Raw genomic sequence first — 24,111 nt, forward strand, 5'->3', positions numbered from 1 at the left:
TTATTGATTGTTGCCTTTGATGCAGGGAACAACAAGGTCTAATACCTCATTTTCCTTCGGTGGATCTTATTTCAATGGGAATTTGATGATAATAATAACATATGTAGAGTTGTAGACTAGTAACAGGTTAAGAATTTACTGAATGCCTCGCTGTCAACTATGTAGACTAGGATTGAACCTCCTGCTGTTAGGTAAGTGGGAGTACATATATACGATTAAAGAGGGAAGTTTTGTTACATACCCGGATTCAGACAAGACCCAAAATTGATATTTGAATATGCCTCTAAAAGGTCTCCATACAACTCCCAAAAAACCCTCCCATCCCTGTCAGGTTCAAGTTTACCAATCAAGCAAGCTTGCAGGTTGAGTTCTAAGAGTTAGCTTAAGCCAACTTGTTCAAACTTCTGAATTTACACAAATACATACCATCAATACCCTGAAATTTGTAAGCATTTATCAACAGAAAACTGCATCATATACGGAATAGAAACTAGCACTGCAGAAAACTGAGAAGCTGCTATAAAGCCTTCTTAAAACAGTAACAAGCAAGAAAAAAAGGTGGCTAGCTACCATGGCACGCCAAAAGAATCAAATGGAAATCATGATTTAAAGCCCAAATAACTGCAAGGTATAAGCTTTCTCTTCTGAGAAGCATATACTTAACTGCACAGTGGCTGCCTAGATTTAAGACCATTCAAAGAAATCTAAGGTCATAACTCGTAACTGTAGTTGCATATGCTAAGGCCAAGACCAATAACAAACTACGCAACTGGCAGGAGCAAATCCTAATCTGGCAGCACAGAGAGTCTAATTTCCAATCTATAATTCTAAATCTAATCAAGTGAAATAAAAACAGCAATTGAAATGGGAGCAGTGAAGAAATTGACATACCTGAGCTTAATAGAGTACAAATCAACTATATCATGAACCTTTAAACAGCGGCAGCAAAGATGGATCTACAATATCCTTAGACAATAAACCAACTATCAATTCCATAGTTGAAGCATCTGCAGAGAAACCCAACTCCACCATTTCTTGAATAAATTTCATGGCCCATGATGTTTTACTGTTATTTAACAACCCTCGAATAATGGTGTTATAGGTGCAACCATCTGGAGAACAGCCTTTCCCTCCCATTTCTCTCAGCAACTTTTCTGCTTCAATTACTAAGCCATGATGACAAAGTCCATGAATATAGTGTCTGCTCTCACATCTTGCACAAACCTTCAATAACAAGAGTGTAAACTACATTATCAAGTTCTATTTTGTTGGCTTCCATCTCTCTAAGGAATTCTACTGCTGTAGAAAGTTGCTGGTTGTTACACAGGCCATCAAGTATCACAGCATAAGTTTCAACATCTGGAAGCTGGCCACAACCTAGCATCTCAGAGAACAACTTTTCTGCTTCTTGTAGTCTCCCCGCTTTGCAAAAACCATCAATAAGAGTGCTATAAGTAATTGTATCTGGAACTAGTTCCATACGATGCATTTCCTTGAAAATCTTGTAAGCCTTATTGATATTTCTAGCCTTGCAATATCCATTTATCAATATCCTATAGCTCTGAACATCAACCATGGAGCCCTTGCTAATCATCAGATCAAAGACTTTGGCCGCCTTGTCCATTTCTCCCTCAAACAGTAACCGTCCATAAGTGAGTTGTAAGTAATGATGTCAGGCTGAATATGTCTTTGAATCATCATGTCAACCACACTTTCGGCTTCCACAACCATCCCTTCCTTACAGAATGTATCAACCAAGACATTGAAGGTGAAGACATTTGGAAAGATACCTTTACTCAACATTTCATTCAACAACCTCGTAGCTTTTTTCCAGTGGCCTATATTGCAATCTCCTTGAATCAAAGAGGTGTAAGTAACAACATCCGGAGCAATACCTCTACTAATCATTTCTGAGAAGAGGGTCAATGCTTCATCAATTAGTGTATCCTTGCAAAGACTGTGAATAATGATGGTGCTATAGGTAAATATGTCAGGCTCGCATCCTCTTTCTTCCATCTTCCCAATTAGTGTTGTTTCCTATCATGCAAAAGCCTTTTAGTAGTGTGGTGAAAGTAAACACATCCGGCTTACAATGACCTGCCTCCACCATTTTCCGGAACACTAGCGCAGCCTCATCCACTCTATTTTGGAGAACAAAGCCGTTGATCAGAGTGTTGAAGGTAAAGACATTTGGTTGAAGACCCCATTTGAAGAAACTACCCAGGACAGATAAGCTAAACCCCATCTGATTCAAACGGCAGTAGCAATTGATGATAATAGACAGAGTATAGTCATTAGGAACAATTCCACAGAGAAGCATTTGTTTAAACAGAGGGATATATGGGTGCGGAATAGTGTTTCAATTTGACAAGCTGACACAATATCTGATTGAAAGGGATAGCAGAAGGCAGAGGATGGGAGTGAAGCATTTCATGGAATTGCATGGAGGCATCCTCAACATTACTCACAATATTGGGTCGATTTCGTTGATGGGTTTGTCTCGAATGAAACAAAGCCATGAAAGTGTTGATGAGGGGAACAGCAACAAGATGAGTAGAGGGAAGACAAGAAAGTATACCTCTTTTGCGCATCATCTTCACATTCAAGAATTGAGCTTTGCTAGAGAAAGGTCGCTTTCAGCTTTGTTTTTGGTACAAAAGGCTGGCTCTGGTTTTGACTCTACTATTTCTCAGATGTTGTTGCCCTACTTCTGCTAACTAAACAGTTGCGCTGTTAGTCTCTAGCCGACGTGGCACCTTAATCTTCAGAACGAATAGGTCGTGTTAATTCTTGGATTTCTCATACTTTACACGCAAAATTTATGTGGGATTACCAGAACTCGAGAGAATCGCTGCAACGCTTGGGGAGGAGATATTGATATGCTGTTGCCTCAAGCCAAGTACATCATTGAGATATATATGTTGGGTTGTGGCTTTTAAATTATTAGGTTTTAGAAACTTTCAATCCAGTTTATCATTGTAAATCTTCTGCCTCGGATTGTAGTTGACTTTTTGATGGGTTTTGGATTGTATGTGAATCGCAAGCTTTGTATCTTGCACATGGGAATTGAGATTAGCTAACATATGCATGCATGGCAAGCTTTTTTGCTGCTTTAACTCTTGACTGTTCATATTGTGTCACCAAAAGCTGAGAATCATCTGAATTAACTGTAAGTAATGATGCATTGTCCTGGAATTATGTATGGATTAACAGTACGGATTAAAGGCCGGATTAAGAAGAACTGTGCCAGCCTCATCCTCCTGGTATATATTTAATTTACGGAGTTTACAATATAAAGTGGCTATCAAGTATCAACTATATACTAAAGACCTTGATTGCCCTGCATCGAGTGCATCCTATGCTTTTGCCTGCCAATTTCCATCTTCAAGTCCCCTCAAAGAACAGGTAATGTTTTCTTATTTATTCTACCTTGCTCATCAATTTTGATCTTTTTGATTCTGCAATTTCAGATTTAAGATTTTGGTACCTTTTGTTTTCCAAGTTTTCATCCTTTTGTTCCTCCGATGGTAGTCAATTTTTTTTTTTCAATTTTATGTGAATTGCAAGCTTTGTTTTTGCATATGGGAACTGAGGAATTGTGTACAGCATAAAGTCCTGCTTAAAATTGGCTTAATGATGATCATCATTCAAAGTTAATTAGCTGCTTGTGTACAAGATCTTTGCATTCTTTTTGCACTTTCCATTGAAACTTCTCAAACTCGTGTTGTTTTGTTACGCAGATTGTTGGGTTGGTTGATTTAATGGACCCCAATAATGAGAGGCCTCCTCAAGTCGGAGAACCCTTGTTGGACGCATTAGATTGGAGTCAATTTCCAGTAGATGCACGACCTAGAATTGTCAACAAGATGTGAGTATATATGGAGTGGAAAGATTAAACAAAAAATCTTGGACCATGTAACATGAGAGTTTACTGGTGTCTTTGCAGTAGAGAAAATTGGTTTTACCATGCATGTTTGTTACTGGAAACTTAGACACTTGGATCAAGTTTCATTTCTTTAACTTTGTGACCCAGAAGAAAGTTACTTCTTACCCTTCTAGTAGCTAGCTAGTTACTTATAGATAGTTTTGTCACAATGTTGCTTTTGGCTCTGTCATAGTTTGTGATAACCTGAACGCCGAGATGTAGAAGGGAGTAGTTAGCAATGAGTTTGAATATGAAGGCACCAATTGGATGAAGATGCTGCTAGCCTGGAACACCAAGCCTCGTTCCCCCTCCAACCTGAAACGGCATCGTGTCCTTGCTTTTGGTACAGATTAATGCTTACTCCCTATACTTATAGGGTTTTATTGTTTTAGTCTCTGACCTTCGAATTTTACTTAAAAAGTTCTTAAACTCTCAATTTCCTCCCAATTGGTCCCTGCCGTCAAAATTTTCTGTTAAAGTTGCTGAAATGTCTATTATGCCCTCACTTTTTTTTTTCTCTCTCTCTCTCTCTCTTTTTTTTTTTTTTCATTTCACCTCTTGAAGGTCAATGGATTAGAACCATCTTGATGAGAAGATGAACAGAAGGAGGCGAGAGAGCCGGAAGAAGAAGAGGTAAAAAAAAAAAAAAGAGGAAGATATATATTTTTTAAAGTAATTGAGGGTATAATAGACTTTTTGGGGGAAGACAAAGAAGTTTTTGACGGATACTTGACGGCAGGGACCAATTGGAAGGAAATTGAGAGTTCATAGACTTTTTAGGTGAAATTCGAAGGTCAGGGACTGAAACGATGAAACCTTATAAATATATAGAGTAAGCAACATTTAACCCTTAATATAATTTCTGTAACATGTCATGTAAAATAGAAAATATTATTGTACCTATGAAATGAGAAGAAAATTGTGAATTTCAGAAACACTGAGTGCAAGAAACAATTCCCAAGCTGTTGGAATATTTCTGAATGATTGATTCTCCATAGTTATTTATGTACACAATATTCGTATCCATGATCAGATCGATACAAACTCTGACTGCATATTACTGTAATGCACTCTATTAATTTCATGGTTCATCAGGATCAAAATTAATTACTTGCTCGGCATCAAATTTCGATAACTAAGGAGTTATAAATAAACAAGCAATTAGTTGACTGCTTTATACTAGTGGTATACCATTATTAATAAACAAGCAATTAGTGTCATACCATCATCAATAAACGAGAAATTAGTTGACTGCTTTGTTCTAATGGTATACCATTGCTCTAAAAGTACCATGACTAGGAATGACTCATATTGGAGCACCACGTACTGCTCGATCATCATCAACTCAACACAAGGAACATTTGATCTAACCACTGAGTAAATATTTTCCAAACCTACTTTTACCGCCACTGCAGACTTAGTTACTCTTGTGCAACTCTAGTTAGTCTAGGAAAAAACCAAAAAGGACAAAAATGGGGCAGAAGTGCGGCACTGTGTCAAGTCAACTCTGACTATTTAAGTCAGCTAGGAAACCCAAATATTATCTTGTTGCTTGAGTTCACAATAAAAATTGCTGTCAAACAAGAGAAGACTTGATTCATCTGCATCCTGTTCTTGTTTTCCATAGTTCCACTCAAAGAAAACGGTACTATTTTCTTATTTACTCAAGTCTTCTCGTCTATTTAATCATTGATATGTTGGGTTCTGCCTTTTAAATTATTAGATTTTGGAAACGTTCAATCCAGTTTATCATTGAAAATCTTGTGCCTCAGATTGTAGTAAAATTTTCTGGGTTTTGGATTGTATGTGAAGCAAGCTTTGATTTTGTATATTGGAATTGAGATTAGCTAACATATGACAATCTTTTTTGCTGCTTAAACAGTAGCTAAATCCTTAAACACAAGCTTAAAGGATACAAAACAACCCTTTATATCATCATTCAGTGGCAATCTGTGTACAATACTTTTTGGATTTTTAGTGTAATCAGTTTACATTTGAAATTGCTATCAATCTTGTGTTGTTTTGTTACACAGTTTGTTGAGAGTGTTAAGTTTGATGGATGCCAACTATTGGAGCCCTTCTCAAGGAGGAGAACAGTTTATGTATGTAGGTGATTGGAGGAGCCAATTGCTGCCAGATTTGCGGCAAGTGTTTCTTAATAAGATGTGAGTTTGTTGGATTAGCTGATTGATTTATTCACCCTGAATTGACTTTTGATGTTGAGAACTCTATGTCAATAAGATGTTGAATTTGAGTGGATTGATTTGTTCATCCTGAATTTCACTTTTGTTGTTGAAAAAATCCATGTCATTAACTTTTCAATGTGTTACATGTAAAGAATGGATACATTGAAGAGGCATCTGCCTTTCTCTGGTCCAGAGGGATTACTTGAACTCCAGAAAATTGCTGTAAGGTTTGAGGAAAAGGTTTATACTGCTGCCACAAGTCAGGTAATACTTGCTTGACTCTTTGGGATCCTAATTTATCATATAATTACATTTAAACAAGCTTATACTTTTATGGATTTACATATGGCTTACTTGTTATGTGGTTTAACTTTTGTGTGAATCTCCTTGTCAAGTCGGATTATGAACGAAAAATTTCTCTGAAGATGCTCACAATGGAGACCAAGTCGCAGAACACAAGGGGCAGCTCTATACAATTCAACTCAGCCAGCAATAGCAAGAGACTCCCCGATCCTGGTAAAAACCCCGATGAAAACCAAACGTGCTCATATTTATGCAAATTTACAACTTTCAGTTACATTTCCAACTAGTAGCTTCTTTCAGCTTTACAAATTCGATTTTGTTGTTTTTCTCACAGTAATGTGTGTTTGGTTGGATAGTTTTAATGAATACCAGTAACAATGGGTGGCCTCCTCAAGGTGGAGGACCATCTATGGACACATCAGATTGGAGTCAATTGCCGTCAGATGCACAACATGGATGGCAACAGGGAGCTCCCCAACAGCAACGGCAGCAAACCTCAAATTCTCAGCAGTACTATATTTACTCGCAGCAGTATATGTACCAGCAACAGTTACAACAACAACTCCTCCTTCAAAGTCATATTCAACTGCAACAAGAGCAGCAGCAGATTCCACTACAAAAAACTCAGTTGCAATCTTCTCAGCAATCAGCATCTGTTATGCAACCTTCGGTGGAGCCATTGCATCTCTCTGTGCAACCTTCTGAGCAATTGCCGCCAGATGCACGACATAGCATTGTCAACAAAATGTGAGTATATCAAAAGCTAGAATTAGATAGATCAAGTTTTATTATTCTTCCATTTCTTTAACTTTGTGATCCCAAAACAAGTTACTATACTAGCTTTTTTATCATATATGTCATAGTTTAATATAAACTGAATCTCAATGAATGTAGAGAACATTATTTTGGATTCTTGAGTTCCAATCTAGGGAAAGTCACTGAAAGAATACAAGTTTGAGATATATGGTGGATATATAACAAGCAGATTTTTATAGTTAAAGCATGTCTAAATGATTATCATCGGAGTTGAATTATGCAATCTGGTCCGATATGGATGATGTACTACTGACTGATGTTCTGGTCTTGTTCCATATTATTTGTACATTCTTACAGTTTCAGCATAGCTTAACCATGATTATATTCTGTTGGGATTAATCTTCATGGTCAATAACATATATGTATCGCTTGCACTTGAAGAACTAATGTGTTAAAGAGGAATCCGTCCTGTGGTCAAATTGGATTACCAGAACTCGAGAGAATCGCAGCAACACTTGAGGAGAAGATATATGCTGTTGCCTCAAGCCAGGTACTTTGATAATTGTTCGAGTTCTTCTAATCGTTCTTTCAGGAAAAGTTATAATACATTTGTTACATATAGATTGCTTACTTTTGACGAACATTAATAAAATCTAAGTTTGTTTTGTGTGTTCATCTCTTCTTTCCAGGCGGATTATCTGCATAAAGTAAGTCTGAAGATGCTCACCATGGAGACGCAAATCACAGCTCCCCCATCCAATGACAGTTTGGAATCATTATTTGCTTCCCTGGATTTGCAGGACTAGTTTGGTTGGATGCTAGCTTTCAAGTGCTTCACTTATTTTCTGTTCTGTATATGTCAGCACATTCTCATTATGCCAAATTGGCTTCTCTTTAATGAAATTATGTCGAGTGTGAGAGAAGTGATAGCCAAAAGAAAAGATCTGAAGGAAGCAATGCTATATATGACAGTATGACTCAAGAGTTTCTAAAGTATTATTGTGTAACACAAGTGATCACATTTTCAATTGTCATTATTTTTATACTGGGGAATCATTAAATTTAAAGCCAGAATGACAAAGTCCCTTCTGAATAGGGCAAACAAGTGACAGCCTCCTACTCCGAAGTACTGAACCCCCAAACCAAACCCAAAAGTTACATACCTCTTTTAAGGGCCACCCAACAAAGGGAAACTAAAACAAAGCCCAGAGTGAGTAGAAACAACGACTAGTTTTGGGCCCAAAATTGGGAACTCAATTAGCTCACAGGGCCCATTTTTTCTGTCACTGAAGCCGTCGATCCCACCGCCACTAGGGTGTTCGTAATGCTCTCCGTTGTCGATTTGTTGTGCATACTTGCTCATTGCTTAATCCAAACCTTCAACTCAATCTCCAAGGGAGATCTTGATTGATATAGACTCGACTAGGGATGCAAAACACGTAGCCACTAATAAGCATCCGAATCCAAAAATTACATATCTCAATTAAAAAACTACTTCTCGACCTAATTTTTGTGTTACCGACTCAAAAGCTACTAATGCATTTGTCGATTAATTTCTAGCAAAACTTAACCTAGTCTTAACTTTGTCATCCGGCAACCCTTCGACGCCAAACTTGAGAGGTTTCAGGATTCGCCGCTAATCGTCGGTTTGATCAACTTAATGACATTGTTCATGATTTTTTTTTTTTTTTGTCAAACGACATTGTTCATGATTAATAAAAAATAAAAATAAAAAAGTAAATAAATTAAAAAAAGGAAATTCATTTAAGAGTTTGAAAATGATTGAGGTGACCCATACATTGAACTTTTCACTTTTCAGGTTGCGAGGAAAACGCACGCATTTAGTACATCAGTGAGCAAAGCCAGTCTTCGAGCTTCTATATACACTACAGACGAGAATCGGTGATTTCCCGTCGTCTCCAATTTCCTGATCACTGTTTTAAAACCCTTCTCCCATCTTCACAATCCCTCAAAGAGAAAGGTAATGAAATTTTCAATCTTTTTTCTTCTCAGTTTTGTGAAGGTTCTGCCTTAATTTCTGGGTTATTCAATTTTGGTTTTGTGTATATACAATTTCATGATCATCAATTCTATTGCTCAGATCATCTTTAAAGTTTGTTGCTTTTTCGATTGAATGTGAGTTTCTTTTTTTTATTTTTTATTTTTTGCATAGTGAATTCGGTAATTGTATATTGAAATCCTGCTTAATATTGATCAAGAATGGATAGATCAAGAATCACTATGATCAATCAAAGTTAGCAACTTGTGTATATGATATTTCTCAATTTCTGAAAAATTATTTTATGGTCTGGATGGATCATGGTACACGTGGTGGTCTGGATCAATTTCATTGGTTCATATAACATGTATTTGTTGCTGATTGGTTTCCTTAATTTAATTTTTTTTTTTTACCTCCCTGCAATGGTCCCACTAAATTCGAGTGATATTATTGACTCGGACCAGCACGTTGTACTTGGTATTTAATGTTGTCTTGCATTGCTCAAACATGTTGTTGGGTTGGTTAGGTTTAATGGATAACAACAATGGCATTCCTCCTCAAGATGGACAGCCCTCAATGGAAGCAGGAGATTGGAGGAGCAGAATGCCCACGGATATGCGGCAAAGACTTATCAATAAGATGTTAGTATGTTGTATATTGATCTATTCATCCAGATTTCACTTTTGTTAAGAAATCTAGCTGCACTTCATTAACTTTTAAGTGTTGCATGCAAAGAATGTCTACATTGAAGGCGCATCGCCCCATTTCTGGTCAAGAGGGATTAGATGAACTCGAGGAAAATGCTGTAAGTTTGGAGGAAAAGATTTATGCTGCTGCCACTAGCCAGGTACATACTTTAATCTTGGGATCCTAATTAATTTTTCATGCTACATGTAAGCATATTTTGTTTCTGTAATCTAACTTTAATTTATGTTGATCTGTATTTCTAGTTGGACTATCTCTGGAAAATTATGCTCACAGTTGTGACCAAGCCACAGAATACAACATCCAATCCTCTAGAATCCAATGGCAAGGGACCTCTCGATTCAGGTAAAAACACCTCTGTTTCAGTTCGCGTTTATATGTTTATTTTGCATAATTACTGAGTAGGGTCTTCTGGCATGCAACCCCAAGTTGCTGATCAAGGACAATCAGTCTCAATGTCATTGCCAGCCAATCAGTCCCAAACAAGGCAACATTTCGTACCACAGAACATACAGAATAACATTCTGCCTGCCAGAGTTCAAAGTTATGCTGGGTTGTCATCTGGACTTTCTCCTACCATAAACTATCAAACAAGGGAACAATTTGTACCGCAAAATATTCAGAATAGCATTCTGACTGCTGGAGTTCAAAGTTCTGTTGGCTTATCATCTGCACTATCTCCTACCGGAAACTATCATCTGTATGGCCTCCAACCCCCTGCCCCTGGTCAAAATATTCCCGGCTTATCATATGCACTGCCTCCTCCACAGGGTCTGAATAAGTCTGCACTACTTGCCTCTATTCCGTCTGGCTTTTCTTCTGCTCCAGCATCTATTATGCGACCTTCCACACTGCAGTCATCTCTCCCTAGGCTTCAGCAGAATCAACAATCAACTATTCCCCACTCTTCACAATCCATGCTTCAGCAAACAGCAGTGCCACAACAGCAAATGTTGCCCCAACAGCATCAACAGCAACAGTTAACAGGTTCTAGACCACTCAGTTCCTATAAATTTCTTATCTCCTTCACTTGCTTGTTTTCATGTTATGTTTTGATGAGTATGGTGTGAATACAACAGTTTCATGTATTCTTTACTCCTTTACTCTTCAGGATTAGCTCAAAATTTATGTTGTCTAATGGCTTAAAAAAAATTGACTAAGAAGTTATTCAAAACAAAAAAGTAATTGTGGGAACCAGCCAACTTGTATCTATATTTTATCTGAAGTAGCTTTCATCCTTTTGGTTGTGTGACATTTATGGTTATTAATTCTTAAGTTTGATCAATTAGTTTAGAGATCAAGAATTTTCAGTGAATCTTTATGCTTATGCTGCTTCGAAGGTCTGGTTGTCATGTACTCTTTTTTGCCCATGGCTTTATTATCTATAATCTTGTGTATACCCTGTTTTCTTTTAGCCTGTGGAGTTTCTAGTGTGTGATTAGTTTTTTTAATTTGTTTAAAAAAAACATGCATTTTAAACTCTTTCTCTGTAGGATGGTTTTCCCTCTTTCTTGATCGATGTTCTGCAAGTAATGCATTCTCTCGAATTTTATCCTCAGTCATATGCAAATTTCTTATCGTTTTTATGCACTGAAATTCTGTGTCTTCTTTCTCAGGGTCTTCAACAGATCAGCAGAACAAGAAGAATCCATCGCAGTCGATTGCAGAGCTGTTAACCACAATAAAGAACTCACAGCAGCAGGTCCCTATGGGCTCTATTCAACAGACTCCGGTCAGTGCTCCCCAGCAAGCTAACATGAATGTACAGAGTGGGATTAACACATTGCACCCAAACGTTATTCCACTCAGTATTCTTCAGAACCAACAACAATATCAGAATCAACTTCAGCGACAATATCAAATCCAGCTACTACATCAACAGAGTCAACAGCTGCAGTTGATGCAGATGCAGCAGATAAATCAACAACTGCAACAGCAGCTGGCTAGACAGTCGCAGACACACCAAATGCCACAGCTCCACCAAATCAGAGTTGTTGACGCAAACATGAATGCCTCGTCATCACAGAGTGGGAGTAATATGCTGCAGGCAAACATTGTTTCTCCTCTGCCAAACTCTGGTATTGTTGATAACCAGCATCTGAAGCAAGAACAGGAGCAGAAAATGTTTAAGCATCAACCCCAGCAACCATATCAACAGCTACAGATCCAGATGCCGCAGATGCTTCAAGAAAAGCAACAGCAAAAGATACAGCAACTAGAGCAACAAGCAAAGCATCAGCTGTGTCATATTTATTTCATTTATCTCATCTTTCTCACCATTCTGATGGGTGCTCTCATCTTCGGGATAGGCCATTGATGTATTTAGGCCTTGTTCTCCCCGACCGTACTATCTGACTATCCTTTGATGAGCTTTTAAGTTGATCCTGATGTTTCACAGGGACAACTGGACTTTTTAGCTGAACGTAATTTTAATATCTCTTTTGAGGACTATTTATGCTGTTGGTTTATTCAGTCTACCTAATTCGTGCCTTCATGGTGTGCATTGAAGAGGAAAATGCAGTTCGCTTGTGATATATAGGTTTGAAAAGAATTCCCTGGAATTCACCAAAGAATAAAAATAACAAAGCGTGTTATTTATGGGTTACCCGCCCAAGCGTACCAAACGTGTATATATCTTTCTTGGAGACTTAGACTACCAGATTAAGCCAAGTCAGCCCACCCACATCAGAAAATATTAAATACATATATCTATATTTGCTGAAGGCAATTTCTGATTCTTACAGCTAATCGGTCGTTTTTAAAGGAAATCATGTTATTTGTTTTGGTCAAAGTTTCTAAATATATAACTTCATCGCAAGTTTTCTTCCTCAGATTGTTGGAAGTTTGCAAGGTCTTCATCGCAAGCCTCGATTTTTCATATGCAATGGATCAGCAGAACCAGAGGTATCAATCTCAAAGAGCCCTTCCGGAGAGTTCAACAAGTATGTATGTTTTTCTTTCTTTCTTTTTCTTGCAATCATGCAGGTCCCTACTTTCTGTTCCATTTCAAAATTCAAATAATACTGTTTATGTTGTTAAAAAATACATAATTTGTATGAGTCATAACAGTCCTTCAGGTGTCCAAAAGTAACATTTCACCTGGTTTGAAGGAGAAGTTGGGTATATACGAATACGAGAAGCAGATTATAAATTTCATTAATACAAATAGGCCCAGGAAGACTGTTTCTTCTCTACATCTTCCCCCACCTGAGATGCACAATGCACACCTGCTGCAACAACCCAAGATGGAGCAACAAGATTCAAATGGTAGCATTCCTTGATCAATGTTCTGCAAGTAATTACAAAACTTTTGTGTGTTTTGTGCACCTACTAATGTCCTTTTTTGTAGATCATGTAATATATCTTAATTTCTTATCCCCGACTACTGATACAAGTGGCACTGATTGGCAAGAGGAGGTCTATCAAAAGGTGATGTGCCTAATTCGTTTCCCATTAAATGGCATTTGTATATGATAGATTGATAGCGGATTATAAAGAAATTGAAGGCTCAGTTTTGGGGTTTGTTCCCTTATTTAGGGGTTCTTGGAACACATTGTACATATATGTTCTTAATTTGTGATTTTGTGATATAGGATTGAAAAGGAAATTGAAGGCATTGCTTTGGGTTTGGCCATTTGGATAAGGGTGCGGCTATTGCCACCCTACTATTTTCTTAGTTCACCCTACAAATATTTAAATTATTGAAAGACTATATTACCCAAATGCAAAATGACTAATAAGTACACTAATTTTCTAAAATCTAAATTTGTAAAGAAAACTAAATACATAATCAGTTAATTAAATACAAAGACTACTTAATTTCTCATTGGATAACATTAATCTTTTTCTTCTCCACCTAAATTTGAATTTATTACTCTCTTTTTTTTTGTCTTTTTGTTCTCTCCTCATGGTTAATTTGTTATTCAATTCACAAAACCATTAGTGTTAATTTCATCAAAATCTTTGCAATATTCTTCATGAACACTGAAAGTAAAAAATTAAAACACGAAAAAAAAAATCAATATTTTCTTCATTGCTCATAGTTGTTAACTTACTAATCTTTTTATATAGATTGAAATAGACGAACATTGAAATTGAAAGGAAAAAAAATGGAAGTAAATCAAATTATGATTATTAGAAAACTTTAATATATTTTAGTTTTGTTATTGGTATAAATTAAATGAGAGATTTTCGTTAAAAAAATTCTTTTTTAATTGGATATGTCATATAAGGATATTTCTAGAAAGAGAAATGAGTTAGATAAGTAAATTTAATAATTGAAATTAAAATGTAGGGTGTAATGAGCAAATAGGGTAAACAAAGTAAATGATAGGGTGGCAATAGCCGCACCCTTTGGATAATAGTGTTTATATTCAGGCATTAATTAGGAATGTGTTTAAGTATAATGTATTTGAGAGAGATTGATGAGAGAGATGTGTTCTTATTATTGAGAATAGGAGCCCTATATATAGGGATTACAAAGTGCTAGTTCTAATGTTACAAGGAATACCAATCCGTGTAGGATTGGGAAATCTAGAACCTTCTCTCCTATTGCTACTCCTAGTTTGATAAGGCACACTAAATCGATATTCCTTCAACACTCCCTCTTGTGCCGCTTCAAACTTGGCGGTGACGCTTCATCCGTTGCCTCGTTAAAAACCTTGCCAGGTAACAAAAACCCTGTGGGATAAAAATAACCCTGGTCGAAGGACAAAAAGAGCACAACACGTCCTTCACTCTTCGAGATCGAACATGTAGACATCATAACTCCCCCTGATGTCGATATCTCCCCCTGATTGCTATAATCGTGGGAGTTCGGATAACTTTCTCAATCCGATGCTCTTCACATGTTTCTCGAAGGTGGATTTAGGTAACGACTTAGTGAATAAGTCCGCTACATTATCCTCTGATCGGATTTGATTCACTTCAATCTTTAGAAGTGATTGTTGTTGCTGATTATAAAAGAACTTAGGCGATATATGCTTGGTGTTGTTGCCCTTGATGAAACCTAACTTCATTTGTTCAATACAAGCTGCATTATCCTCATAAATGCATGTAGGTTCATCTGTGGTAGACTTCAAACCACAACTTCCTCGGATATGTCTAATTATAGACCTTAGCCATATACATTCACGTACGGCTTCATGTAGAGCAATAATCTCTGCATAATTTGAGGAAGTAGCAACAAGGGTCTGTTTCGTAGACCTCCAAGATATCGTAGTGCTTCCCATGGTAAAGACATAACCAGTTTGGGAGCGACCTTTGTGAGGGTCAGAGAGGTACCCTGCATCAGCAAAACCCATCAAGACATCATTGTCGTTTTGATGGAGGGAGATAGGAGAACGCCGGCCACCATGAGCGGTGGCGGCGCCGGCGGCGGCAACATGGCCGGCGGCCATTCCATGGACGGGGGCGTTTTGCCTTTTGGGGTCCAATCCCAATTTTCCGTCATTCCTTTTCTCTCTGTAGGGATAGAATAGGCCCATATCAATCGTACCTCTTAGGTATCGAAAGATTGTCTTTATACCAATCCAATGGCGGCGTGTTGGCGCAGAGCTATGTCAAGCTAACAAGTTCACTGCGAATGAGATATCCGGTCTTGTGCATTGAGCTAAGTACAATAATGCGCCTATTGCACTCAAATAGGGCACCTCGGCCTCTAATGGTTCTTCGTCCTCATCCCTTGGACGAAACGGATCTTTTCCGGGCTCAAGACTACGGCCGATCATGGGAGTACTCGTAGGCTTTGCTTTATCTTCATTAAAGCGCCTTAGGATTTTCTGAGTATATGCAGACTGATGGATCAAGATTCCATCACTACGGTGCTCGAGTTCTAAACCGAGACAAAACCGTGTTTTCCCAAGATCTTTCATCTCAAATTCGGATTTCAAGTATTTAGCAGTTTCCTTCAACTCATCTAGAGTTCCAATTAGGTTCATGTCATCGACATAAACTGCTACGATTGCAAATCTGGAACTTGTTCTTTTAATGAACACGCATGGGCATATTTCATTGTTAATATATCCCTTCCCAATCAAGTAGTCACTTAGACGGTTATACCACATCCGTCCGGATTGTTTTAATCCATATAGTGAGCGTTTTAATCTTATTGAAAACGCGCTCCGTGGTTTAGAGCCACTTGATTTGGGTAATTGAAGTCCATCTGGAACCTTCATATATATCTCTGAATCTAGATCCCCATAGAGATATGCTGTAACCACATCCATAAGCTGCATGTCAAGTTTTTCGGAAACTACCAAACTGACAAGGTAGCGGAACGTTATAACGTCCATCACGGGAGAATATGTCTCCTCGTAGTCAATTCCAGGGCGTTGTGAGAAACCTTGCGCCACAAGGCGGGCTTTGTATCTAACAACCTCGTTTTTTCTCATTACGCTTTCTAACAAAGACCTATTTATGGCCAACAGGCTTTACACTTGGGGGTGTTTGCGTTACAGGCCCAAATACCTGTCTCTTTGTTAGTGAATCCAATTCAACCTGGATTGCATCTTTCCATTTAGGCCAATCCGCTCTTTGTTGACATTCTTCAACAGAGCGAGGTTCGATATCATCATATTCTATAATTCCTTTTGCAATATGATATGCAAATGCATCATCAATCGCCATAGAATTTCTATCCATCATCTCATGTACACTAGTGTAATTTATGGAGATCTCTCTATTCTCTGGAGTTGGTTCTGACATTAGAGCGTCCCCCAATGATGTCTCTTGGACATAACCATAATCCGGAATATTCTCATGAGATGGATTATTTACATCGATGATTAATGGATTATTTTGTGCCGAACTCGCTTTCTTTCTTGGGCGAGAATCCATCGAACCTATGGGCCTCCCGCGCTTCTTGGCGGGAGCCGTGGGCCTAGCCACAACGTCACCATCATTGAGAGATGGGACGTTGGCGCCATGCTCATGCATTCTTGAGTTGGCGTCATGTCCTCTACTTTTAGGGACATCAATCCTTGCAGGCACGTTTGCAGCAGGTATGTGTGATCTCGTCACTTTAGCGATATCAGAAAACGCATCAGGCATCGAATCTGCTACGTTCTGAAGATCGAGAATTCTCCGCACTTCAATTTCTGACTGTGCGGTTCGGGGATCAAGATGAGACAGAGTGGGGACAGACCACGACAATTCCTGTCGTTCCTGTTGAACATTGATGTTCTTATCTCCCCCTAACGACGGGAAGACTGTCTCATCGAAGTGACAATCCGCAAATCTAGCGGTAAAGAGATCGCCTGTCAAGGGTTCTATGTAGCGGATAATCGTTGGAGAATCATATCCAACATAAAGGCCTAATCGTCTTGAGGACCCATTTTGGTGCGCTGTGGCGGCGCAATAGGCACATAGACTGCACACCCAAATATGCGTAAGTGTGAGACATCAGGCTCATACCCAGTAACCATCTGGGACACAGAGAAGGGTTGAGTGGCAGTGGGCCTCAGACGAATAAGCACAGCTGCATGCAATATTGCATAGCCCCAAGCAGAAATAGGGAGATTGGTGCGCATCACCAATGCTCGAGCAACCATTTGTAGTCGTTTAATGGTGGCTTCTGCGAGACCATTTTGGGTATGAACATGAGGAACAGGATGTTCAACATCAATCCCAATGGACATGCAATAATCATCAAAAGTATTTGATGTAAACTCCCCAGCATTGTCTAATCTTATAGACTTAATGGGATGATCAGGGTGGTGAGCCCGTAACTTAATTATTTGTGCTAGGAGTTTAGCAAATGCAGCGTTCCTTGTGGACAATAGCATGACATGTGACCAGCGTGTCGATGCATCAACCAACACCACAAAATATCTAAATGGTCCGCATAGTGGTTGAATAGGTCCACAAATATCACCTTGGATTCTTTGCAAGAATGGTATATTTTCTTTGGTGTCCTTTGCATAGGATGGTCTCGATCCTAACTTTGCTAAAGAGCAGGCTTTGCAGAACGAATGATGGGCTCCAAAAATAACCAATGAGGATTTTGGTTGAGCCATGAAGTCACAATGGACTTTAGAAGTCGAAATTTGAGTCAGAGGAGCAGAGGTGGCGTCAAAGCCACCCTTGAGCCGCAGGGGGATGGCGGCGCCGGCTAGTGGTGGCCGGACTTGAAGGGGGAAGGCACCGTGAGGCGCAGGTGCTCCTCCTTGATCCAAATTTCGAGTTTTACTTCCTTTTGTTCTGAAAAAGGGATGTCCGTGTGAAGTCTTTAATATACGGATCATCATGTCACGACCTGGGTGTCCCAAACGGTCGTGCCAAAACCTATACGTGTCGGAATCCCATAAATCATCTCTCATGACATGGTTGGATTCAATGACTCGAATAGTGGTTGCATACAACCCACTAGAGCGACACATAAGTTTCTCTAATACTCGTTTATGTCCGTAGTCATTAGAGGTGATGCAAAGGAACTCTTGTCCATTCTCACAATGTGTTTCCATATGAAAACCATTGGCTCTTATATCTTTAAAATAATAAAGTTCGAAAAACATGTCTACGACATGAGATAAAATAAATCGATACTTTATTAATAATATCCAATGATGACACCAAAGTTTCGTGACCATAATCTAATCCAATATAAAAATCAAATTGATTTAAGGCATAATTGCCATGACATAATTCTTGGAAAAATAAAAGACTATAAATAAAAATCTGCGGTATTTTGTCTTCATCGCCAGATTTAAAGTCTTTGTGAACTCGAAGTCTTGATCACCATGATGCGACTACCTTCGTAGGTACATTGCAAATTCAGGTCCATTGATCAGACGTTCCATATCAGAAATAGACACCATAAAGAGGATTCTCCCTTGATTGAGGCGCATTGGCGCAATATGCATAGTCCCTAGGACTGGTGGCGTTGGAAAGTGGTGCCCATGGCCAACGTTGGTTCCATGGTTTCCAACCCTATTTCCCTCAAAATCACGCCTCCTACGGTCGTGGGATTGTCGCCTTGAGCGATTACCTTCTTGAGCATTTCGATCGTATGGATCATGACGTCGATGGCGACTTTCTCTAGCCATAGGACGATGCTCTTGATAGCTATCTTGAAGCCTATCAATTTCTCTTTTCACAAGTTCATTGCCATGTCTTTCAGCAGTGGCCATAGCTGCAATAAGCTGTTGGAAACTTGTGATCCGTCTTGCATTTACATGAGTCCGGAATAAGTCAGAGGACCTCATAGCATAGACGGGGAAGGTATTGAGGGTTTTCTCAATCAATTGGTCTTCTGTGATTGTTTTTCCACAGAGACGCATCATTGCTCTGATGCTGAGAGCTTCCGAATAAAATTGCATGACAGTGTCAAATTCAGAAAAGCGAAGATGTTTCCATTCTGCTTCTGTATTCGGAAGTATGGAGTCACGAACATTGCCATATCGTTCGCGAAGCGCATGCCAAAGCTTTATGGCGCTATCCTCATTTATGAACTCAAACTGTAGGTCACTATCCATGTGACGTTTCATGAAGGCAAGTGCCTTGGAATTATCTTTCTCAGTTTGAGGGTCTGGAGCTGTTTCTATAGGACAAAGCTCTTGGATTGTATGCAATAAATCAAGGGCAATGAGGTGGATCTCGACATCAGTGACCCAAATTAAGTACCTTTTGCCTGCATAATCCAATGGAACAAAATCGAGTTTGTTTGTGTTTGACATCCAGAAAGATGAAACAAAAACAAGTTAGTTTCGGAGTCAATGCTTCCACGAAAACTAAATAAGATTTCCGAGCTATGCTACCAAGAAATCGATTTCCAAGAATAATTGGATTAGACCGAAACAATGATGTTTATATGGTCGTTAATCGATGCTTACGGACGCTCTTAGTCCGAAGTCTTACGAACGCTCTTAGTTCGTTAATTGCGTGAATCCCCACGATTCCGCTTTTCAAGAATCGAACCCACGTTATAAGAAAGGTGGGATGTAGAAGAAGGGAGGTTTTCAAGTCCCCGAGAAAAGAAGAAATATTTAAATTTCGAATTATAGGAACTTCAAAACTTACTCTTTTGAATACTTACTTGGTGAAAATTCGGAGCAGATTCTGTTCTGAACAGCTTGTACCTCGATTGGTGTACAGATCTCAATATGACTCCGATAAGACTGAAATTCGGAGGTTAGATGGAAGAGACAGAGACGAACAACTTTGATGAAGAAAGTTTTTCGATCTGAGCTTCCGAACTAGACGTTTCGAGGCTTGCAAGAAGACGGATGTGCACAGGAACTGGAAAAAGATGCAGTGGGTGTGCGTTGGCTTGTTTGCGCAGCAGGGATGCTTCGGTGGCAGCAGGCTGGAACGCAGGGCTGCAGGGAGGGGGCAGCAGGGGCTGCTGTGCAAGGTTGCAAGCACACGGGTGCTCGGGCTGCAGCGAAGGCTCGGCTAGCTCGGGCTAGGGGCTGCTTTGTGAATGAGTTTTGGTTTTCTGTTTTGTGGTTAGAGTCGTGCTGATAACGTGTTTAAGTATAATGTATTTGAGAGAGATTGATGAGAGAGATGTGTTCTTATTATTGAGAATAGGAGCCCTATATATAGGGATTACAAAGTGCTAGTTCTAATGTTACAAGGAATACCAATCCGTGTAGGATTGGGAAATCTAGAACCTTCTCTCCTATTGCTACTCCTAGTTTGATAAGGCACACTAAATCGATATTCCTTCAACAGAATGCTAATAGCTGCTGGACTAACAGGACATAGTTGGTAATAACCCAGGGATGCTTAAATAATATTGGAAGAAATTCCATTTTTCTATCGTTGTCAGAAAATAGAAACAGACATGGAAGGAAGATTTCGCAGGTTTGGTTGAGATTGTATAAGGCCCTGTCAGTAGCTGCAGGACCAAAACTTGATATTGGTACTGAACTAGGAATAGTTGTGTGGTTGCATCGACAAAATCTTTTCTTTTGGCACTGTCCTTCAAACATTGAGCATGGGTTCAGTGAAATAATCAGTAAGGAAAAAAAAAAGCTTGTGGTACTAGTCTGTGAAAGCATGTAGGCGCAACAGATATCTTTTTAACCATCTTTGTCTTGTTCACTTTGATTTGCAGATCCAAGTCATGAAGGAGACTTACTTGCCTGAATTAAGTGAAATGTTTCAGAAAATTGATAATAAACTCCAGGAGGTATATCATCTCAATTTTTCTCATGTAATTTCTTGCTAAGTTTTAGTCATCAAGCAGTCTTTCTCTTCAAGGTTATGTTAGAGGCAATCTGTCATAGATTCCTCCCAATGAATAGTTCTCCTTTTCAATCACCAAAGCCATGTAGCCTGTGTACATGGCATTGTTATCAGAATACTTAGCTGGCTACAAGGTTTTGCTACGTTTTTTCGGCTGCTGTTATGTGTCTTACTCTCCTCTGCTGTTCTTTATGTTTGCTAGTACGAGTCTGTTCCGCCACAGTCAAATCCAGATAAGCTTGAGAAGCTGAAAGTGTTTAGGACCATGTTGGAGCACCTCATAACAGTCTTACAGGTTTCCAAAAGTAATATTTCACCTGGTTTGAAGGAGAAGTTGGGTTTATACGAGAAGCAGATCATAAATTTCATTAATACAAATAGACCCAGGAAGACTGTTTCTTCTCTACATCTTCCCCCACCTGATATGCACAATGCACACCTGCTGCAACAACCTAAGGTGGAGCAACAAGATCAGAGTGCATCTAACTTAATACCTACTCAAGGACAGCAGTCTCAACCTCATCCATCACAGCAACAATATCTTTCAAATATTCAATCTCAGCTTATACATATACAACAACGACAGTTGAGCATGCAACAACAGTTAATCCCACTACTGCAAGATATGCAGCAAAGGCACAAAGCATCGGGTCAGGTATCGGCAGCCATAATTCAACCACGAAATACAATGGAGCTGCAAAACCAGTTATATCAATCACATACAGCCATTCCGGAGACATCATCAAGTATATTGCTCTGCAGTTGTTCTTTTCCAATCGCTGTCTTACTTTTTTATTTGGGCCTGTTTGTCATATTGAGTTCTGATCAACATCATCATCATCATCATCATTATTTGAACTTATCTGGTTGTGAAATATAAGGAGCCTCCTTTTTTAATTTGTGAATTCTTATTGTGCTGCCATTTTGTTTCTACAACGTTGTGAAAATTTTGTATTCGTTTCTTGCCATTGAGCCTAATCTACGTAGCCATTTTTTGTTATTTTCTTCGATTGTTAATAAACATTTTTCTCATATCAAAAGTTTGTGGAAATACTCACCTGTAGTTCATTTTTTGTACCGTGTAGCATCTCTAGATTCACCTGCCCTGACTGGACATACAGACAAGAGGCCTATCAAAAGGTGATGTTCCTGATCATGTTTGCTCATTAAATGGGATTTACATATGATATAAGAAATTGAAGGCTCAGCTTTGGAGTTTAGACCATTAATCTGTAGGCTGTAGAGATTTTATACAAGTTTATTGGGAGTTTATTAGTAGCCGTAACAACATGAGATCAAATGGATAAGTTTTCAGAATCAATAGAGATCCATCAAAGTTAGCAAATTGTGTATGATTTTCTTGCTTGGATTGTCCATGAACTTTGTTGGGTTTTTGATTCCTGGTGAATTTCAGGCTTTGATTTTGTGTAATTGAATTTAGAAACTTATGTTGGGAAAGTTTAGCAACTTGTGTATCAGGCTTTCATTGAACTTTCTATTGAATGTCTATTGTTTTGTTTCACATTTTTGGTGGTTGGTAAGGTTCATGGATAACAACGATGGGAGTCCTCCTAATGGTGGAGAGCCTGCAATGGATGCAGGAGATTGGAGGAACAGACTGCAGGCGGATTCGCGGCAAAGAGTTGTCAATAAGATGTTAGTATGCTGAAATTTCGAGTGCATTGGTGTGTTCATCTTGAATTCGCTTTTGTTGCATGTTAATAATAGCTTTTGAATTTGTTGCATATGAAGAATGGATACATTGAAGAGGCATCTTCCTTTCTCCGGTCAAGAGGGATTGCATGAACTCAAGAAAATTGCTGTTAGGTTCGAGGAAAAGATTTATACTGCTGCCACAAGTCAGGTACTACAGACTATATAGTGACTTAGATATCTATTGTTTGTTGGTGTGCAGGTAGCAATATGATATAACTTTTGATTCGATCTCGGTTTGTAGTCAGATTATCTACGGAAAATTTCTCTGAAGATGCTCACTATGGAGACCAGGTCTCAGAAAACAATGGCCGATTCTTTACAATCCAACTCTGCTGGTAATACCTATGAAACATATGATAGTAATTCATGCAACTCCATCTTATTGTTTTTTATTTTTTCATTTTAATTTTTATAACTTTTTCTATTATGTGTTTATAACTTTTATATTACTCGAGTATTGAGTACGGTCTTCTGTTATGCAACCTCAAGTCACCAATCAAGGACAACTCTTATCAGAGAACATTCAAAGTAACAATCCGCCTGCTGGAGTTCAAAATTCTGCTGGCTTATCATCTGCACTACCCCCTACCTCTGTGCCCGGCTTATCATTTGTACTAGCTCCTACCCCGGCACTAAATACGTCTGCCTTACTATCTGCACTACCCCCTGCCCTGGTAGAAATATGCCTGCCAGCTTATCATCTGTGTTACCTTCTCCACAGGACATGAATATATCTAGTTCATCATTTGAACTATTTCCTATCTGCATTACTTTTTATTTGGGCCTGTTTTGAGTTCTGATCAACATCATCATCATCGGTATTTGAACTTACCTGGTCATGAAATATAAGGAGCCTTCTTTTGTAATTTGTGAATTCTTATTGTGCTACAGCTTTGTTTCCACAAGTTTGTCAAAATTTTATTTTTGTTTCTTGCCATTGAGCCTAATCTATGTAGCCATTTTTTGTCATTTTCTTTGATTGTTTTCTCATATCAAAAGTTTGTGGAAATACTCACCTCATAGTTTTTTTTTTATACTGTGTAGCATCTCTAGATTCACCTGCCCTGACTGGACATAGAGAGAAGAGGCCTATCAAAAGGTGATGTTCCTGACCATGTTTGCTCGTTAAATGGGATTTACATATGATATAAGATCATAAAGAAATTGAAGGCTCAGCTTTGGGGTTTGGACCATTAATCTGTAGGCTGTAGGGATTTAATACAAGCTTATTGGGAGTTCATTAGTTGCTGTAACAACATAAGAGCAAATGGATAAGTTTTCAGAATCAAAAATCTCTATGATCCATCAAAGTTAGCAACTTGTGTATGATT

At 38.7% G+C, this 24,111-nt stretch overlaps 3 protein-coding genes and 1 pseudogene across 4 annotated transcripts in view; 3 read left to right on the forward strand and 1 right to left on the reverse strand.

Moving 5' to 3' along the window:
* Nucleotides 1-1,207: 1,207 nt before the first annotated feature.
* Nucleotides 1,208-2,016, reverse strand: LOC112164222 (annotated as a pseudogene).
* Nucleotides 2,017-5,452: 3,436 nt separating this feature from the next.
* LOC112165236 (mediator of RNA polymerase II transcription subunit 15a) lies at nt 5,453-8,215 on the forward strand. The gene is made up of 7 exons (XM_024301696.2): nt 5,453-5,570; nt 5,959-6,090; nt 6,264-6,375; nt 6,507-6,627; nt 6,771-7,161; nt 7,612-7,720; nt 7,860-8,215. The coding sequence occupies exons 2-7, from the start codon at nt 5,981-5,983 to the stop codon at nt 7,974-7,976; spliced, it is 960 nt and encodes a 319-aa protein (XP_024157464.1). The 5' UTR covers nt 5,453-5,570; nt 5,959-5,980; the 3' UTR covers nt 7,977-8,215.
* A 753-nt stretch (nt 8,216-8,968) lies between these two features.
* Nucleotides 8,969-12,325, forward strand: LOC112165234 (mediator of RNA polymerase II transcription subunit 15a). The gene is made up of 6 exons (XM_024301694.2): nt 8,969-9,151; nt 9,696-9,810; nt 9,905-10,016; nt 10,120-10,219; nt 10,304-10,861; nt 11,491-12,325. Exons 2-6 carry the CDS (start codon nt 9,701-9,703, stop codon nt 12,189-12,191), a joined length of 1,581 nt encoding a protein of 526 aa, XP_024157462.1. The 5' UTR covers nt 8,969-9,151; nt 9,696-9,700; the 3' UTR covers nt 12,192-12,325.
* A 366-nt stretch (nt 12,326-12,691) lies between these two features.
* LOC112165232 (mediator of RNA polymerase II transcription subunit 15a) overlaps nt 12,692-24,111 on the forward strand; it is a 37,512-nt gene continuing 26,092 nt past the window's right edge. Inside the window, exons 1-10 of one of the 2 annotated variants that reach the window (XM_040506408.1) lie at nt 12,692-12,816; nt 12,944-13,141; nt 13,224-13,303; nt 20,934-21,008; nt 21,267-21,810; nt 22,150-22,204; nt 22,607-22,720; nt 22,817-22,928; nt 23,022-23,115; nt 23,825-23,879. In XM_040506408.1, coding sequence (XP_040362342.1) covers nt 12,759-12,816; nt 12,944-13,141; nt 13,224-13,303; nt 20,934-21,008; nt 21,267-21,810; nt 22,150-22,204; nt 22,607-22,720; nt 22,817-22,928; nt 23,022-23,115; nt 23,825-23,879 — 1,385 coding nt within the window. In that variant the 5' untranslated portion in view covers nt 12,692-12,758. The remainder of the gene's footprint in view (nt 12,817-12,943; nt 13,142-13,223; nt 13,304-20,933; nt 21,009-21,266; nt 21,811-22,149; nt 22,205-22,606; nt 22,721-22,816; nt 22,929-23,021; nt 23,116-23,824; nt 23,880-24,111) is intronic. The other variant, XM_040506407.1, reaches the window with a different exon arrangement.

The sequence above is a fragment of the Rosa chinensis genome, chromosome 5 (assembly GCF_002994745.2).
Source record: "Rosa chinensis cultivar Old Blush chromosome 5, RchiOBHm-V2, whole genome shotgun sequence".
Lineage (NCBI taxonomy): Eukaryota > Viridiplantae > Streptophyta > Magnoliopsida > Rosales > Rosaceae > Rosa > Rosa chinensis.

What these genes read in the sequence shown, in the direction of transcription:
- LOC112165234 (XM_024301694.2), top strand. Translation starts at nt 9,701, where the DNA reads ATGGATAACAACAATGGCATTCCTCCTCAAGATGGACAGCCCTCAATG. An exon ending in CAAAGACTTATCAATAAGAT is followed by an intron (nt 9,811 to 9,904) that starts GTTAGTATGTTG and finishes TTGCATGCAAAG; the next exon opens with AATGTCTACATTGAAGGCGC. An exon ending in ATGCTGCTGCCACTAGCCAG is followed by an intron (nt 10,017 to 10,119) that starts GTACATACTTTA and finishes CTGTATTTCTAG; the next exon opens with TTGGACTATCTCTGGAAAAT.
- LOC112165236 (XM_024301696.2), top strand. Translation starts at nt 5,981, where the DNA reads ATGGATGCCAACTATTGGAGCCCTTCTCAAGGAGGAGAACAGTTTATG. An exon ending in CAAGAGACTCCCCGATCCTG is followed by an intron (nt 6,628 to 6,770) that starts GTAAAAACCCCG and finishes TTGGTTGGATAG; the next exon opens with TTTTAATGAATACCAGTAAC. An exon ending in CATAGCATTGTCAACAAAAT is followed by an intron (nt 7,162 to 7,611) that starts GTGAGTATATCA and finishes TTGCACTTGAAG; the next exon opens with AACTAATGTGTTAAAGAGGA.